This window comes from Amphibalanus amphitrite, unplaced genomic scaffold (genome assembly GCF_019059575.1).
Source record: "Amphibalanus amphitrite isolate SeventyFive unplaced genomic scaffold, NRLGWU_Aamphi_draft 000769F_arrow, whole genome shotgun sequence".
NCBI classification, from domain to species: Eukaryota; Metazoa; Arthropoda; class Thecostraca; order Balanomorpha; family Balanidae; genus Amphibalanus; species Amphibalanus amphitrite.
In genome coordinates this window covers 240,076-259,491 of record NW_024882263.1, presented here as the reverse complement: position 1 = coordinate 259,491, position 19,416 = coordinate 240,076, and the positions used below count along the sequence as shown (strand labels likewise).

Here is a 19,416-nt window from a genome sequence, read left to right as displayed (position 1 = left end):
TGTTAAGGTGGGAGGGTCCCTTTAACTTGCCTTCTTTTTGCAGTTGCCAAGTGTGTGTCAAATCAATGTCCATCTTACATGTTTTTTTTTTCTTCAACAGGTCTGTCCTCTATAGCCGAAGTACGGCCCATTGTGACTGGTGCTGCCACCTGGCTAAATGCTTTCTGCTGAAACTAGAACTCGCTCAGTGCTGCTATCTGGTGGTTGCCCCTGTAGGCACGCTTCTAAACAGCAGCTATTTTTAGAATGAGACGACGGCTGCAGGATAATCTGGACTGCCTCACTCAACTTAAGCAATCAGTTTGCAATATTCGATACTTCTGGTAGCAGCTAGTTCTTTGCAACAGATAAGCTTAAAGCTGGTTAGGGCATTTCGAGGCTGCCAAGAGCCGAGCTTAGGTAGATGCAATAAATACACAGCTGATAAGTAGGTAAATAAACGTCCACAGTAAAAATATTTGCATCACACATTTCCACCGCGTTTTCATACGACAGACTCCTCAACACCTCTCACACATCACTGACACTCATAATGACGAGCTCATGCGTAACTTAATTAGTTGATATATGGTCAATGGCCGTCATTATACCTACTCATGACATCAGTTGGCGATAAAGTGTTCTAGCCGATCTCACTTGGTGCGAAATCTCGGCGTTTTTACATCATTTGTTTACATAACAAATCGCACAATCTCGCCCACACTGCCGAACGACGCAGCTAAAGTTTACAGGTTTCCCCGCCAGAGGCGCTACAGTCACATCAATAGCGCGCTGTATCTGCCTCCGGTGTAGCGCCCTTGGAGGGCCGGCAGCGGTCGCCGGCCGGTCGCCGGCGGGCAGCGGGCGAGCGCGTGCTGGGGCGGAGAGAGCGCGGGGAGGGTCTGAGAGAGGCCGGGAGGTGCGTGGCCAGTTGGGGTACGGCCGGTGTCGTGCTGGCAGGGGGTGTGCTGGTCGGGCGGAAGTCTGGGCTCAACTGGCTGTGCCGGGGGTGTGGAATGGTGGAGCGCTGCCCTGACGGTGTGCTGTGTGCCAAGCCGCGGCCGGCGGCCGGGACGTTGCAGAACCACGTGGTTGGGTTGGTGACTGTGCACGGTCGCGGAGCTGGTCCTGTGGCGAGTGACCTGAGCCCGCGCTGGGACGGGAGCCGCTGAGAACTTACCGGTAAAGGGCCGAGTCACCGAGGCTGGAGACCGGCGTACTCGCGGTCAGGTGAGTTATCGCCGTTATCGCAGCTCAGTTGCATGGGCTGCACGAGTTGCATCATACCACCCTGGGAGAAAGGCGGTTTTTTCTGTTTTTGTACTGCACGCATGCATTTATTTAATCGATTGGTACTGGTACAGCTAGTATTTTGATGTTATCGATTAAGCGCTCCATTATACACATTGTTAGTCGACACTGTCACGAATGTAATGCGACTATTCAGATTTCAGAATTCAGCTTGGCAACTTAAGTGACAAGAGCGCTCCTGGAAGATTCCACAGAGATCCAGTGGATGTGGAGGGACTTGGAGTTCCGAGTTGTCATTTTTATTAAAATAGTGAATTTTAATACTTGTGTAGCACTATAACCGTACACAGAATGAAGTACCTACGTTTAGAACGGTTATGTACCTACCCTTCACATTTAACTCTTGCGACAATAAAGTAATAAAGATGTACCACTGCTGGCATAGGTCAGGCCAATCGATCGCCTGACGCCAGCGATGGCCCCCATGCCAGCTGACATCGCCAGCATGCGTGCACCCGTTTCTAATAAATTCCACGGCAGTTCCTTACCGCGTATCGTTACATAACCTCAGCGTGTCATCAACCGGTTCCTGGCCACTCGTCGTACTGCTGTGACCGGGGCGCTGCTGCGAGTGACACGGGAGCCGCATCCTGCGCTGGCACGGCACCGCCTCGGTGCCGGCGCACACCGAGCTGACGGAGCCGGATACAGCCGGTTACAGAGCCCGACCCGCCCGTTACGCCCGGGGCAGGAGCATGCAGGCTGCGTGCCACTAATGACTAACGACACGCGGGCAGGCTGGCCCCAGAGTATAAAGACAACGACTGGCCCACCTGTGAATCGGTGCTCAGCAAGATATGTGTTATGTAATGTTAAATGTATCAAGACTCAAGTGATTTACCTCAAATATCGTTTTCTACGCTGAAAACCGTTTCTTCCGGTTCTTGCTGCGGCCAAGCTTTCGTCGTATGACGCATTCATGCCCGATCTACTCATAAGTGCTTATTTTTCTTAGCGAAGATCGAGGTCATTCGAATGTAAACATTTCACTGTATTATCTAGCCTCCCTCTAGATAAACAGTGTAAAGCACGTGCGGTCACCGATAGCGCCATGTGCGTCAACACGTGAATCCAAAGAACAGACCCTGGCTGCGAGTTGTGTGAACACCGCACCTTTTGCTAACCGTGTATTACCCACTTAGTCAAGTTAATTTTGCTACAGCCCCTGGCAAATCACCATTGAGCTAATATGCCTTCAAATGAAGACACATAATCGGATTGTTTCATGCTCTTAGATGAATGCCTTGTAAACTAGCCAAAACTTGCTATGCAAGTTAGCATAAAACACGTTCTGCAGCACTTTGTCCAGTCACCACTCACCTCTGGCAGTCTGTATAGCGGGACGCACTCTGGAATACTTGTGTATCGTCTCGATCGTTCTTTCAAACAGAACCTTCTTAGTTCTTCCTGCAACATGTACGAAGCCTGGCTGTACCGTAAGGTGCACCCTCTCATAATAAACAGACATGGCAGCCGGCAATGTTTGGCTTGTATCGATCATATGCCAGAAGTCCAGACGGCGACCGCATATAATCGATAATGCTGAAGACCTTCTCGAAGCCCGCCACCAAGGTTGTTCTGTTCCTGTTTCCCATGTAACCTTTCACCTGGGAAAATATTATTATACCTAAGCCTGAAAGTGAGATATAAACTCAATTATTGCAAGCAGGGATGCGGAGCCGGAGCCGGAGTCGGAGCCGGAGCCGCCGGAGCCGGCATATTTTGCCCGGAGCCGGAGCCGGAGCCGGAGCAGTGAAACAATATAGCCCGGAGCCGGAGCCGGAGCCGGAGCCGCCAAAAAAGGGGGCGACTCCGGCTCCTTTTTATTTTTTGAAGAGGAAAAAAATAATTGACCTATGTAGTTCGGTTTGACAGCATAAGGCAGTAAAACATATGGTAAGTACGTCATGGGCCATCAAGTGAATGAAAAAAGCCGAATATCCCCAGCATCCCACAGGACGCAATCAACTTCCTGTCTGCTCCTCCCTCCCCCCCCCCCACGTCTACTGCATCGCCAGAACATGAGGACCGGTCATCAGGTGACGGCCATTGTTTTGAAGCCAGTGCAGTGGACTGCGACTCCCAACACCGTCTCTTCCCACCCCACCCTACCCCCCCCACACCCCCACCCCCCAATGCAGCCGAGACGGGTGTCAGCTTACGATGGTTCAGTGAACTACGATTCGCGGCGACTGCGTTTCCAATGTCCTTTCCAATGCTTTCTAGTCTTTTGTTCTGCCAGTTCTCTCCGAGGTGCGTTTGCGCGGGGACGCGGTGAGCCGGTCATGGCAAAGAGTAACGCGGCCGTATAGTCATAACATTTCGCCACGTGCTTATATACCCTGTTCGCTGATTGCATGTGCTGTTGAGAAAAATAGCCTTAGATGTTAGTTGTTATGCAAATACAGAAGCTACGTGTACCAATCCAATTTTTCTTCCACACGTATTTAATTGATTGCATAGGAGATGTACTGAGTCGGAGCCGGAGCCGCCGGAGCCGGAGCCGCCGGAGCCGGACCATTTTACTCGGAGCCGGAGCCGGAGCCGGAGCCGCCATAACATTTCACCCGGAGCCGGAGCCGGAGCCGGAGCCGATTTTTTCTCCGGAGCCGGAGCCGGAGCCGGAGCCGTCTGAAATTTCCACGGCTCCGCATCCCTGATTGCAAGTCGTAGTTGTTTTAAAAAAGTTTCTTTTCAAATTTCAAGTTTGTGAATTTTTCTGTTTTTTTGCACCAAGTTAGTTTTCAATTTTATATCGATTCCATAGTTTCTTTCCAGGCATATTTTGAACGTTTTACTCATAAGCCATGAAGCAAAGAGCATCTGCCAAAATGAAGTTCAGGATATAACTACAAGCAATGGCATATATCCGTTAACAACATATGGACTGAAAACGAAACCAAAATGAACAAAATTGCGTTCTGAGGTCACGTGATCAGGCCAGATGTATTCACTACTCCATGTTGCACATCAAAAAAGGTCACGTATGCGTGAAATGGACGTTCACATATACCTACCACGCCAGGTAGACGGTAGCATATATCACAAAATAAACGGTCTGATATACCATTTCAAATAGACGGTCACGATTATACATCACGTCAAATAGAAGGTCACATATAACACGTTAGATAGATGGTCACATACATATAACAAGTTAAACAGACGGTCACACATAACGCGTTAGATAGACGGTCACACATAACAAGTAAAAAAGACGGTCACACATTTATAAGCCCGGTCACTAGAGATGTCAATCGGATACCAACTTTTTGGTATACCGATACCAAACCGATACCAACTTGGTATTTGGTATTTCAATCGTAACGTGTTTTGGTATTTTGTTGGTATCATAAACCGTCACTAATGTATAAGAGGCTAATAAATCGGTAAAAAGTAGGTATTTCCCTCAGTTCCCGAAGTTGGTTTGGTTTCGGTATTTTCCCGTGGTTTTGGTTGGTATTTGGTTTGGTATCGGTATTCCGATTTTCCGTAATTGACATCACTACCGGTCACTTATACCATGTCAAATGGATGGTCACATAACTATAACACGTTAAATAAATGGTCACATATAACTCCTTAAATAGACGGTCACACATTAGATAGACGGTCACATATAATACGTCAAATAAACGGTCACACATACCACCTCAAGTAGACAGTCACACATAACACGTTAAATAGACGGTCATATGCAACCCGTTACATAGACGGTCACTTGTAACCCGTTAAATAGACGGTCATGCATTTAGTAAACGGTACACGTCAAATAGTCGGTCACCTAAACCACGTCAAATAGACGGTCATATATAAAACGTCAAGCAGACGGTCACGCATTAAATGGACGGTCACATATACCGCGTCAAATAGACGGTCACAAATACCACGTCAAATAAAAGGTCAAATAGACAAGTAACACGTTAAAATAGACATGTAACGCGTTAAATAGACAGTAGCATGTAACCCGTTAAATAGACGGTCACACATTTAGTAAACGGTCACATCTAACACGTCAAATGGACGGTCACATAAACCACGTCAAATAGACGGCTACGCATTAGATAGACGGTCACATACACGGCATCAAATAGACGGTCACATATACCGCATCAAATAGACGGTCACATGAGTAACACGTCAAATAGACGGTTACATATATCACGTCAAATAAACGGTCACATATAACACGTTAGATAGACGGTCACATATAGCACGTCAAATAGACGGTCACACGTTAAATAGACGGTCACATATATCACGTCAAATAGACGGTCACACGTTAAATAGACGGTCACATATAGTACGTCAAATAGATGGCCACATATAGCACGTCAAATAGACGGTCACATATAGCACTTCAAATCGACGGTCACACGCTAAATAGACGGTCACATATAGCACGTCAAATAGACGGTCACACGTTAAATAGACGGTCACATATAACATGTTAACTAGACGGCCACATATAGCACTTCAAATAGACTGTCACACGTTAAATAGACGGTCACATATAACACTACAAATAGACGGTCACATAACTATGTATAGCACGTCAAATAGACGCTCACACATGCTGGTCACCCATCCAGGTGATCTCATAAGGTATAACGGCATCCCTTTCTGGCTATTAAAATATGTATGTTTTAACAGGACATTATGACGCCATTCGTGCAATTATTTTTTAAAATGATACGCGTTTTTAATTCAGCGAATTGTCGCATTTCTTTCAGGTTGGGTTTTAAACAGCGGCAGACGCCATGGGCAAAAGCGCCATCGGAGGCGTTGTGCCTCCACCGAGGGCCTCTATCCTGCAATCAGGTAACGCTGGCCCTCTCTTGAACGCTGATGCAATTGACCGTGACTGATGGTTTGATATCGTAAAATTTGCGGAACGTTAGGAGTTTTCTTGTGGATCGGGTTAACAGGAATTATTTTTAAGTAGGTATGTGTGAAAGTGGCTTTCTGTTTCTATTTTTTTTTTGTGCATTTTTTTTTTACGTGCAATTTGTTTGCATTTTTCTCACGAAGAATCCTGTATTGCCTCCTTCGGTTACCGACCAGCTCTCTCGCTCGCTCCGCCTCAGGTCCGGCTCCCACTGTCGCCTCTGATGTGGCCGGGGAGGGTTCCCTGCAGGCGTCCGATGACTCGGGCTCCCCTCCCACCGAGGAGCCGCCGCTCCGGCCGGAGCCGCTGGTCGGCTCCTCCTCGGAGAAGGACCCGCTGCTGGCGCTGCGCCCTCCCCCTCCCGTGGCGCCGGCGCCGGCGTCCTCCGAGCCGACTCTGGAGGACGAGTCGCTGCAGGGCGCGGCTCCGGACTCCGGCTGGCGGATAGAGTACCACCTGCTGCCGCACTCGGTGCCCGCCGACTCGCACTACTGGCCGGGCGAGGCGGACGACGCCGTGCTGCCCGTCGAGGCGCTGTTCGAGGCCGTCTCCGAGGCCTCCCAGCCGTCCCAGCAGGGCAGCAGCGAGAGCCTGCCGCCCCAGGTGAAGACGCTGCACCCGGTGCGCCGCTACCGACGTATGGTCTCCTACAGCCGGACCGGCCTGACGCCGCTGTACGGCGGACCGCCAGAGAGGAGCTCGTCGATACCGGTCCACCTGGACCAGATCAGGTCAGTGAGGGGTCAGGTCATGGGTCAGTGAGAGGTGTAGAGAGTCAGGTCAAGTAAGTGAGAGATGCAGGAGGTCAGGTCAGGTCAATGGATGGGTAGGGGTCAGGTCAGGTTAGGTCAGGTCAGGTCAGTGAGAGCGACAGGGGCTCAGGTCAGGTCAGGTCAAGTCTGATGGATAGAAGGTCAGGTTAGGTCTTCCTTCGGTGTATCTTTCGGCTCATCCCTCCTCCATCGGTCGCTAAGCGCTCCCGTCAGCACCAGCTCAGGAAGCTCAGTGTCCGTGTCTCGGGATGATGTTTTATCGTATCTGGAGGGCCGTGGCTGATCAGTAAACATACTTTTGTCAGTTATCTTTAACCAGTAAGCAGCCGTCGTCAGTTATCAGGTTACGACAGACCGTGGGCTGTCTGTGACTCAACGTATCAGGGCTGAGTAGTGAGTAAACATCGTTCCTCGGTCGTACCTCGATTCTGCCCAGTCGTAATGATAGGGCTGATGGTATGTGTCAAAGTCGATGAAGTTGCTAAGCGAAACAGGCAACGGTCGGATGGTGGATCATCTCACCAGGCATTTGTTGATAATAAAGACACATTTCTGTTAGCTGTTTTGAATTACTATCGTGCAGCATCGACTGGTTATGGATTTTCTGTGGGTTAAAAACCCTTTTCTTGCTATGCTAGCCCTCTGAGATGTCATTGATATCAGTTTTGTTCTGTTTTCAGTCAAGATCCGTCGGCGTCCTCTCGCTACACGGCCACCCAGAAAAAGCTGCTCTTTGGTATCGGCCTGGGGGAGCTCCTATCGGGCTGCAGCATAGCGATACTCATCCCCTTCTTCCCCACAGATGTAAGTCCGAGCCATAATCCGCACTTCTCTGGGGAGGCGGAGTTAGCGTCTTTTGTTTCCATTTTGCGGGGTAATATAGACATTAAATATACAATGCAGGATGCAGGTTGACTGCAAAAGCATAAAACATAGGATGGTTTTTATGTACATTACATGATCACTGGTCAAGATGCATAACATTGTTTAAATGTTACACTGATCAGCTTATGTTACACATTTATTCTTGGGCTCGCGTCCTGAAATGGGCGTTTCCGCGTAGTACAGGCTCAGTTCGTCCCGTTATCAGACCTGTCTGAGTCTCTGCGTCTTCCACAGTCCCAGGTCGCTCCTTCACGTCGGCTGACCCGTTCGTCCACGTCTTCCACAGTCCCAGGTCGCTCCCTCACGTCGGCTGACCCGTTCGTCTCCACGTGTTCCACAGTCCCAGGTCGCTCCCTCACGTCGGCTGACCCGTTCGTCCCCGTGTCCCGCAGGCCCAGGTCGGCTGACCCGTCCGTCCCCCCGTGTCCCGCAGGCCCAGGCGCGCGGTGTGTCCGACACCGTGATTGGCTTCGTGTTCAGCTGTTACGCTCTCACTCATCTGGTTATGACGCCTGTGGCCAGCAGACTTGTAAGTTACGATACCAGAGTTACGAACTAGCCAGATAGTACAACGATCCAACGTATAGGAGCGCAACTGACCCAAGAGCGCAAGGGCGCAGTGGGAATATCCGTTTGAGTAGCATTTAACTTCTTACTATCGGCGATATACATCAAATATAGGCAATTAATTCGATATACCTATGCCGACAGATACCAAGGTTCGGGATGTCTCAGGTGCTGTATCTTGGCCTGCTGCTAAGCGGCCTCTCCACAGTTGGTTTCGGGTAAGTTAACGAGCTTCAGTATTTCCTTTAGCAGTGCTACGAAAATATTATAAAAAGGACGTCTTATAATTATGGGAAAATGTATGATAATTACAGCATGCTTTTATCCATTTATCCGATCACCATGCTCTTTATTAACTATCTTTTACCATTCTGTTACCCTCAAATTCCCTATCTCAGTTCATCACCTCCAATGACGAACGGACACGTGACCGGCACTTTCGGTCGTTTCAGCGCGCTGGATTTTCTGTCCAACGACACCGTGTTCATAGCGCTGTGCTTTATCGTGCGCATCATCAGCGCCGTCGGCCAGGCCCTGTTCGTGACGTCATCGCTGACCGTGGTGGCCAGCCAGTTTCCCGGTGAGTGACGTCATCTCCAAGCTGCACAGATCACTGCCGCTACACGCGTGATTCCGCGTCTGCAGCACGTCAAATGTGAGAAATCGGTATACGCAATTAAATGGTGTATATTTTATCATGATCATAGCCCATTATACTGTCATCTAAATGTTTATTGTAATTGATTGAGGCGTTTCACTCGAATGCAAGTGTGGCTTTTCAAAAATTATTTCGGCTTAGTCGGCCCGGCTAGCGTTACATAATACCCGTTTTCACGAAGGGCTGTCTGGCGAATTCACCCAATTTGACCAAATCTGCACCAAATCTCTGAGAATAAACATCTTCATATCATGAATTTATGTCAGTGTTTTAATCGAAAGTAATGTCTGATAATGTGGAAATTCAGACATGTAAGCAATTAGTGCAACCCTAGCTGATAGCTACTAAGAAGCGCAATGAACCTAATTTGACCAAATCTACACCAAAGCTGCACCAAATGTGAAGCAACTGTGCACCAGACAGCTGTCGTGATAACGGCTCAAATATTTTTGGGTGCACTGACCTCACTTTTAATGTAGGTACCACCGGTTGTACTCTTTCACTGACCTGATCCGACCTGAGCTGGACTGCTGCTCATTAATCCCTTGACCTTACATGTTACCTCCCTGTTTTCACCCTTAGCTCCTCTAAACTTACCTGACCTTACCTGATCTGACCTTACCTGACCTGACCTAACCCTACCTGACCTGACGGGCCTCACCCGACCAGAAATAACCTCGCCCGACCTGGCTTCACCTGATCAGACCTGACCTCACCTGACCCGACATGACCTCACCTGACCTCACGTGACCTGCCTACCCTGAAGGCGTGACTACTTCCCCGTTGCCACTCTCTGACCTGACCTGACCTGACCTGACCTGACGTTCCCCAGAGGACATGAACACAGCCGTGGGGCTGGTGGAGACGTGTAACGCCGTCGGTGTCTCCCTGGGGCCGGCCCTCGGCGGCGTGCTGTACGAGGTGAGACGCGGTCACCGCGGCGAACTATAGGAACGGAGTGAGGGGTAAACACTTCAGGGTGCGTGTTTTTGTGTAACTTGAGATCGTTTTTTTGTGAACGCCTAGATAAACATAACTTGTCACGTATTTCTACAAAAAATAACGATTTTTAGCGCCATTTATATATTTTCCAAGTTTCGAATTTATTAGAAGGTGGACTATTGTTTATCAGTTTAAGTGGCTTTTTGCAAGTAATTGTAGAACTGAGGCTCCCGTTGTTTCTGGTTCCAGCTTGGAGGCTACGGCCTCCCGTTTTATGTACTGGGCGGGTTTTTGTTGCTGTGCGCCGCCCTCAACTTTTGGCTGACGCCGTGGGTAGAACGTAAGTAAACAGATGCAGTTAAATGTATGTTTTTCCATTTAATTGATCAAAGCCTGACACAACTCTGCGCTATTGTTTGCTCTACTGGAGAGGGCTCTCTTTTTGTGACTTGATAACATTTGGATTGTTTCATTTGTGTCATACAAGTCCCGCTGTCAGATAAAACCATTCAGAACCATCGGGTGGCCACCCGAAGAAATTATGGGTCACAAGCTGTGCTCCGTTACTATTGCATTTTAACTTCTATGCTTTTTCAAAGAAAGTGTTTTACAGTCATCTTCACTCGCCATGCTCCACTTCCCAACCGTGACGCACCAGTCCTTGACTTCCCTTCAATCACTTTCAGCCTCCTCCACCCCTTCCCTCTCCGTCCACCTTTGCTGCACCTGTCTGAGTGCCGGTCCCGTCCCTCAGGTGACTCCAGCTCTCAGTTGGACTTTTGTCGGATGGTGCGGGCAACCCTTCGCTCGCCAGAAATATGGCTCTGTATGTATGTGCTGATTACAATCTCAATAGATTGGTCGGCCATGGAGCCCGGCATCCAGCCGTACGCTACAAAAACGGTGAGTACGTGAGGAGAGAGAGAGAGAGAGAGAGAGAGAGAGAGAGAGAGAGAGAGAGAGAGAGAGAGAGAGAGAGAGAGAGAGAGAGAGAGAGAGAGAGAGAGAGAGAGAGAGAGAGCGAGAGAGAGAAAGAGAGAGAGAGAGGGAGAGGGGAGAGAGAGAGAGAGGGAGAGAGGAGAGGGTAGATTTGAGGATAGGGAGTAGAGGTACGGTAGGGCTTGGAGGAGAGGAAGGGGTGACTACTGACTGTTGGCCAACGAGTCGGATTGAACCGGCTCGAACCGGCTCAAATGTCTCGGGGTATCGGTTTCATTGACTGTTCTGATTGGTTTCCGGATATGACCTAAGTATGACGGCGGTAAGGTATTTGTTTGCGATAACAATACGGGCCTATCGCTAACGGGTTGAGTCGGCCACATATACGTATGCAATGTTGAGGCATGCTTTGAATGTAGCGTGAATATCACAGTTACATCCCAAAAACGATCATGCCGAATCTGACCTTTCTCTTATTTCAGTTGGGCATTACGGTACTACAAATGGGCCTGTATTTTCTGGTGGCCTCCGGCGCGTACGCGCTGGTCAGTCCCTTCTGGGGAAAGCTGGCTGACCTGACGGTCAACACGTACATTCAGGTCAGTTGTCGGATGGCGCCGCTCGGGTAAATCAGGAGTGTGCGACTCAGAGGGAGGTTGGTCTAGGTTTGAAGAAAGTAGTCGAGCATGTAAATAACTACATTCGGCATATAAGACAAGATCTTATATGTATATTGCGGATGAGAACTAAGACGATTGAGCCGTGACGTTTTAATAACATGCATGTGAACCGGCAGAACATCTTTACAGGGCCGCTCGTGAGCGTGACATTGACTGTTTTCCATTTTACAAACATTTATCGGTATATATTTTACACGGATTCTGTCCTGGACGGTTTTTCGAGCGTAGTGTTTGGTGGCTGTCGCTATTCACCCGGGAGGCCGAGTATAGTACGGACGGAAATGTTTATCTCGGTTCGAGGTGTTAACGATCCGTCTACCGCCACGGCAATGGGCGAAGTGTCTAAGATAAAATAAACTCTCGAGTCTGGATCATCCCAGCTTACACTCAGCATCCTCCTGTGTCGGGTAGATGACATCGTGGTATCTAGAGACCAGAGCTGACAAAGGTCACTTCGTGTGGTCTCGAGTGGTCCAGAGATGGGCTTTCATCGGCGCCGTTGCTGGGGGCGAGCCCATACCATCTCCGCCCGCTGCCAACGAGTTGCCAGCCGACTCTCTGGCATCCTTCACTGTCGGTTGGGATCGTGTTGCGTAGCGTGATGGAAATTTACTGGGCTCGCTGCACTGAGGTCGGTGTGGCCTGTGGACGGGTTTGTTGTTCCGTGCCTTCTGTTTGTTCGAGACGCTTTTACGGTGTGATCAATTCGGCCGGACAAAGGGCTGACAATACATTCCAGGGTCGGGTGATTTATTGCGACATTGATGAGTTTAGATGCTAATTAGCGATTGATGTTGAAATGTTATCCTCTCTCGAAGTTCTCAAACAGCATTGCTCACATGCGGGTCCCCCTCGGGGGATACGCTCGGACCGTTACATCGAATGAGAACTTCAGTGGTTACAATTGAGACCAGCTGGGAAGTATTTACGATGGCTCAGAGGTTTGTACCTTCGTAAACTGTTTCAAACTAATGAACTTATTCCATAACATTTGCCGCATTACGATCTCAGGTAGTCGTATAGCATGCACAATATTGAACTCTGGTTCTTAACCCTAGTAAAACGAGAAGAGCGGCGAGCACTCGGCACGAGTCCCTTGTTCTGACTAACTCGCCGCGGCGCCATGAGCCGTGGCTTTGTTTGCTGATTTACCAGTCCGAGGGGTCTGGTCACTCGTAACATAATACCACGGACGTGCTCTCTGTTTACTTTGTACCGTGGGCTGGCGTCATCGTTATGTTGTTTCGTGTGAATTGCCCCCCTGGGATTGTTAAACCGTGCCTGCACTCATGTTCGTGTCAAATTGCTTAATTCGCGCGACCTATTAGGTACAGCCCTCTGCAAACTGCGTGGTAGGTATTCTTTTTCCGACAAAACCGAGAATAACGCGAATACTATGCTATCGTTCACTCGAAAATTGTAACAGCAAGACGCGCGAGACACCGCACCTTAGATTGGCTTTATCATCGTATTCATTTTCCATCGAGTTTGGCAACAAAACCCAAAAGTTTATATTTGCCTCCAAAACAAACTTTTGCATTTTGTTGCCACACAAGCCGTATACTTTCTTTAGCGATGGACCCAATCGAAGGAGTGGGGCATGGCGCATCTAGTTGAAGTGAGTTCTGACCGACTGTTGACATAGCCTTTGAGTAATTACCGGTTTTGTCGAAATAAGAATACCTACCACGCAGTCTGCTGAGGGCTGTACATGTGCTTAAGCTCTCGCCTTGCTTCTGTTGCTCTGCCCCCCCCCCCACATGCCCCCTCTTCACACAATCCCTAGGTCTGGTGGTCAGACCTGCCCCCCCGTACCCCCAGACGTCTCTTCTGTGTCTGGTGGTCTAACCTGCCCCCCTTGTCCTCAGAGATCTCTGTGTCTGGTGGTCTAACCTGCCCCCCTTGCCTTCAGACATCTCTGTGTCTGGTGGTCTAACCTGCCCCCTTGCCCTCAGGCATCTCTGCGTCTGGAGTAGTCTAACCTACCCCCCTTGCCCTCAGACATCTCTATATCTGGCGGTCTAACCTACCCCCGCGTCCCTCAGACGTCCCTATGTCTGACGGCCTGACCTGTCCCCCCTCGTACCCCCAGACGTCTCTTCTGTGTCTGGCGGTCTAACCTGTCCCCCTTGCCCTCAGACATCTGGCGGCCTGACCTGCCCCCCCCCCGTACCCCTAGACGTCTCTGTGTCTGGCGAGTGGCGGTCTAACCTAACCTGCGCCCTTGCCCTCAGACATCTCTGTGTCTGGCCGGCTCGGCGGTCAGCCTGCTGCTGCTGGCGCCGTCGCCGCTGCTGGCGCCGCTGCTTCCTTCCTGGTGGCTACTCGGGCTCGGTATGACCCTCAATGAGGTGTTCACGGCCGGCGCCTTCATACCCCTCTTCGGTAACATGCTCACCTCGGCAGTGTGAGTAGCGGGCAGGCCCAGAGGGGGATGCAGGTGGACTGGTTTATTTAGATGGGACGTGGCGGGATATCACAGCGAAAGTCTCAAAACCTTGGTCATCTCTCGAATAGCAACTTCTAAAATGCTTACTTGTGCATTAATGTTGTTGCTGAGACAGGAGGATATGCCCTTACTTTTTAAGTAGCGTCAATGTTTTTCCCTATCCAATGACATTTTTAGTGTGAAACATGCTCACCTACAGTTTGTCATATTTGTTTATATTCGTCGAGTCACACCGGGTGTATAAGCGGTTGTAATACGTAATAGGTACGTAATCCGTAACCCGTCGATTATCTCCTCAGCTGGTGTGCTCACCCCACCCCTGTCTGGTCCACAGGGCGAGCGGGCTGCCGGACGACGTGGCCACCCAGTCTTTCATATCGGGCCTGTGGTGGGCCGTCTTCTCAGTAGGGTACGTCCCTGGCGCGGCGCCCGTATTCGTTAGAGACCCGGGGAGTTTTCAGCAGCGGGCTCCGGTGGCGGACACGGCGATTGGCGTGTGATCAACACGTGATACCTATGACGATCCATCCAAAATTCCGGAGCGCTCACAGCTGATGATGATTCAGTATCATACCAGACTATTATTCCTCACTACGTGCCGCATTTCTTTCCCCGTTCTGTTCAATTGTTCCTCCGTCATTCCTGTCAGCGGGGTCATTTCGGTAGTGACAGCCACCTACAGGTGGCTCTGGCCTCCACCAGCGGAACATAGACGCTGCTCTCGACGAAACCTATCTGTACACTATTCGAGGGAACCGATCTGCACACTATCTATACAGAGTACCTAACTGAGATACTAAACGAGACACGTCATTGCGGGCCAGACGCGGGTGCAGCCGGAGCTGCCTGGATGTGTCTCAGGATATTGTGTGTCAGACGGCACACCGTGCATGGCTGTACAATCAAATAGTTACTGTGCACGGAGAGCTGAGGAAAAGCCACAGTGTTTCAGAGTTCAGTTATGAAGTATGCATCCGTTCTCGACATTCTGCTACCGATTTGTCCCGTGAATGCCGCGTTCTTTTGACGACATTGGTGTATGTGTGGTTTGTTTCAGAAACGTCGCTGGCCCGGCGTTTTCGGGCGCTGTTACTGAAGCGTTTAGCTTCCCAATCACTATGACGTGTATATCCGTCAACACACTGTGCTGTGTAAGTTATTCCGCTCTTCTATTCGATACACGTTTTCCTTTCTAGAGGGGTATGCCGTATGAGTTCAGCGTTTCCCGGATCCAACACAATAATGCTGCTCAGTCCGTCGATCCCGTTTAGCCAGACGGATCAAATAAAGCCACTTATGATCATTGAACAACTCGTGCAGATGATTCTTAAATCTGTATTTGCTTAGATCTGAATGTTATATGAAGGAGCCAGTGGCGGCGGAAGGTAATTTTGGATGGGGGTGCAAAGTTTTCTCAAGGGGCCCCTCTGGAAGTTTTGGGCCCCCTTCATTTTTTTTTTTGAGTGATTATTATTGATTTATGAAACACGAAGATTTTGGAAAACTATCCCATACACAAAAGTTCTGTATAAGGTTTGAAATTGCAGTGTACCTACCTACATACCTATATCAAATAATGAAAGCATAAAGAAGCAAATGCAGCTAGTTTTTTTATCGGCTAATCTTTTAGTCTAGCCACAGTGGCGCGGGAACCGAGGGGGGGGGGGGCTAGCGGGGGCTGAGCACCCCAGCTTTTCGGCTGAGGTGCTCGTAAAGTATTTGAGCCCCCCCCCCCCCCAGCTGGAGGAATTGAAGTCGGAAATCTACCAACATAATTTCATAGATTCATATATAGGTGCGGGAACCGGGGGAGGGGCAGTGGGGGAAGCATGCCCCCGTAACTCGGCGGCCGTGGGGGCGGTGCCCCACAACTTTTCATGAGGCCAGGAACCGTTGGGCAGCTTGTCCTCCCCAAATTAGGGGTTGTGGGTCACAAAGGAAGAAAGCATGTAAAGTGAAAAATCCACCTCTTTCACTGGCTTGGCAACTCATTTGGCAGATTAAAACCTTTACTCCAGGTTGCCAAAACGGTAGTTTCTTCACTCAGCTGAGACGGAATGCCTCACTTTTTTGCATTTTTTTTCGTTTTTTTGTTGTTGAAAAGGCCAAAGTCTGAAAAATAAGTGGCCTAATCCTAAAACCGGTGATAAAACTAGATTTGGGGGTACCCTAGGTTGATCTCTATTATGATTCAGCCCCCCCCCCAGTCTGGAAGAAGTTCCCGCACCACTGTCTAGCCACCACCCGCACAGCGTCTCAAACCATTTTTCTAGATCCGCAGTGGACCATTGAGGGCCCTACGAGACCGTTCCAAGAAGACCGTGTTTAGAAGCCCCTTGGAAACCGACCACATAGAGACTCCTCCAGAGACCTACATGACTCCCCAGACTGAATGAGCCCTACGATCAGGGTCGGTCCCTTGAAAGTTGCTGAAAGGTTTCAGAAGGCAGTATAGGCTCGAAAAGTCGAAAGTCTTTTGAGGGCTCTCAGAAACCGGCATCGGACCCCAAAAAAGCCTGTATGGAGGCCCTCCAAAGCCGGGATGGAGGCCACAGGAGCCGATCTTTAGCCTAAAGAGCCGGTATGGAGGACTGAATAGAAGGAAGGGGTCCCAGTGGGACCTTCAGGGGCAAGCGTTTGAACTTTGAGCCCCAAAAGTATTGTGGGGTCTTAGAGGCAGGTAGACCCCTGGGGTATGCACGGGGTCCCAGGAGCTCGCGTGTGAGCCCAAATATTCGGCTGGCGGCTACTAGAACCAGCATGGGGATTCTTAGAAGCCGCTTAGACCCACATTTCATGGGTCAATGGTCATGAGTCCCAAGAGTCGATGTAGGGGCCATAAAAGCCGGTGTAGGACCCATGATCCCATAAGTTTGAGACTCTCAGAGGCCGGCGACGGGGCACCAAGAGCAGATAAAGTGCCTCAACAAGCCGACATGGGGCCTGAGAATCAGTGCGGAATTCCAGGAGCCTGCGTGAGCCCTCAGAGACCTTCGTATTTCGTAAGGTCCACAAAGGTCGTTGGGTCCTCTGAATCTGAACTCTGCGGGGCCCTCAGAGGCCAGCATGTCTCCTGGCACCTGCCTGCGTTGAGTTGAGAGTTGAGACTCTCTGAGGCTAGGGTTCTTCAGACGCCAGCGTTGGCCCTTGAAGCCTTCGTTAGGCCCTAGAAGCCGTCAAGAGGGCCCTCAGAGGTCAGCATAGCCCCTGGAGCCTGCCTGCGTCGAGGCCCTCAGAGGCCGTCGTGGGGCCCTCAGACGCCAGCGTGGGCCTTTGGAGCTTGCATTGGGTCTTAGAGACCATCGTGAGGGCCCAGAGAGGTCGTCGTCAGGGCCCTCAGCCCCTCAGGGACCGTCCTGGGGTCCTCAGAAGTTGTTGTGAGGGCCCTTAGAAGCCTTCGAGAGGATCATCAGAGGTCGTCATGAGGGTCCTTGGCCATAGTGAGGGTCTTCATGGGCCCTCAGATACCTTTGCAGGGCTCTCAGAGGCCTTGGTAAGACCGCTTGAGGCCATCGTTAGGGCCCTCAATAGACCGTTGCAGGGCCCGATGCCATCATAGCCCCTGCAGCCTGGTTGTGTTGGGGCCCTCAGAGGCCGTCGCTGGGCCATCTGAAGCCAAATGGGCCCACAGAGACCGTCGTAGAGGCCCTCAGAGGCCAGCGGGGCCTCTGGAGTCCTGTGGGGCCCTCAGCGGTCGTAATGAGGGCCCTTAGTAGTTAGTGGTCGTTATAGGGCCCAGGGGACAGAGGTCGTCGTGGGAGCCCTTAGAGATCATCGTAAGGGCTCTCAGAGGCCGTCATAGGGGCCCTCAGAGGCCAGCGTGGCCCCTGGAGTCTCCTTGAGGCCCTGGAGTCTCTGTCGGACCCTCAGCGGTCGTCATGAGGGCCCTTAGTGGCCGTTGTAGGGCCCCAGGGGACAGAGGTCGTCGTGGGAGCCCTCAGAGATCGTCATAAAAGGGCCCTCTGAGGCCGTCGTGGCGGCCCTCAGATGCCGCATGGAGCACCAAATGCGGCTCGGGACACTTCTAGCCGGTGTGGGGGCCCCAAAGACTAGCATGGGGCGCTCCTGACCATAATTGGACATCCCGGATGATTCCACATCAGTGTTCGTTTCCCGATCACTGGTTTTCAGGAGAAAATGTATTGGATGGTGCGATGGGCCCCTTGTACGGAATTTGGGGGTGCAAAAAGATATGTTTGCACCCCCATGTTTTTCGATGGGGGTGCAGCTGCACCCCCTGCACCCCCTATTCCGCCGCCACTGAGGAGAACCATGCCGCCATCTACCTGCTTTAGGTCAAGCTTTCGATAACACCGGTAAACGTCCTGGCATGGGTTCTTGGGAGCTTCGTGTCATTGGCAGCAAGTTATGCTTTGTGTAATTCCCGGACTCCCAAGTCACCCACCCGACTATCGGGCTCGATATCTTGAACGGCGCCGCCGTTCACAAGCGGCTTGTGCATCTAAGTTCCTACGTGTCGCATGGGCTGCTCGGAGAATATCAGGTCGGCCTTAGCTAGCCGAACGTCCCGGCTGAAGTAATGCCGAGTTTGTGCCAGCCCCCGGAGGCTGACCTGTCACCCTGTTCCTCCGGCAGGCGCTGCTGATGCTGCTGCAGGCGTGTCGGCTGAGGGACGCCTGCTGCGCCTCCTTCCGCCGGAAGCTGACCGGAAGTGGGGAGGATCCGGAGCGGCAGCCGCTGCTGGCCGGCCGCGAGCGGCGTGCCAGTGTGTAGTGTCTGTGTGCGGACACTGCTGGCTGTGCGTGTGTGTGGGAGGGTCCGGCCGGCCGGGTTCGGTAGCTCTTTAGTCACGGAGCTGCGCAGGAGTAGCTGAACACCGTTTGGTTCCGTCTTATTCTGCCGAACGTCTAGAACCAGCGGCTATCATTACTCATTGCAGCGACTTTATGTAACCACTTGTCTTCAGTGAAGCTGTTTAGGTACCTACTTTGCGATGCCCTTAGACCCTAGTATTGATATGTAAGTGCCTTGCCTGTGTTATCGCAATACATGACATCTATCGACGTTCGATGATGTGGCTGATATCATTTAGGAATCGCTTAGATACCTGATATTTGCGATACCTACTACCTATGCTGAAAGGCCGACGGTGATTGGTGAATGAGACCGGATCATCATGCATTAGCACATATACCTAGGTTGTAGGTACTTGTATCAGTTGTATCTAAGGATGAATTTCGGTTGCATTTCGGTGAATTTTGCATTTCGAATCCCACGGCCCGATAATTTAAACGAAATACCTAGTTATTTTAAAGGAAATAGTTCACTTTTAACATGGGGTTTTGAGCTGAAATAGCAGTTTCGTAGCTTGAGCTGAGACTAGC

General features: G+C 50.6%; 1 protein-coding gene across 1 annotated transcript; it reads left to right on the top strand.

Moving 5' to 3' along the window:
* Positions 1-100: 100 nt before the first annotated feature.
* LOC122365867 (MFS-type transporter SLC18B1-like) lies at positions 101-19,100 on the top strand. The gene is made up of 15 exons (XM_043337449.1): positions 101-1,209; positions 6,024-6,111; positions 6,378-6,909; positions 7,632-7,755; positions 8,270-8,365; positions 8,548-8,621; positions 8,856-8,983; positions 9,894-9,982; positions 10,253-10,343; positions 10,758-10,906; positions 11,425-11,541; positions 13,857-14,029; positions 14,406-14,480; positions 15,129-15,222; positions 18,668-19,100. The coding sequence occupies exons 2-15, from the start codon at positions 6,051-6,053 to the stop codon at positions 18,803-18,805; spliced, it is 1,941 nt and encodes a 646-aa protein (XP_043193384.1). The 5' UTR covers positions 101-1,209; positions 6,024-6,050; the 3' UTR covers positions 18,806-19,100.
* The last annotated feature ends 316 nt before the right edge of the window (positions 19,101-19,416 follow it).

Coding starts and splice junctions, on each gene's coding strand:
- LOC122365867 (XM_043337449.1), top strand. CDS start 6,051: ATGGGCAAAAGCGCCATCGGAGGCGTTGTGCCTCCACCGAGGGCCTCT. Junction 8,984..9,893: donor GGTGGCCAGCCAGTTTCCCG/GTGAGTGACGTC, acceptor GACGTTCCCCAG/AGGACATGAACACAGCCGTG. Junction 14,481..15,128: donor TGGGCCGTCTTCTCAGTAGG/GTACGTCCCTGG, acceptor GGTTTGTTTCAG/AAACGTCGCTGGCCCGGCGT.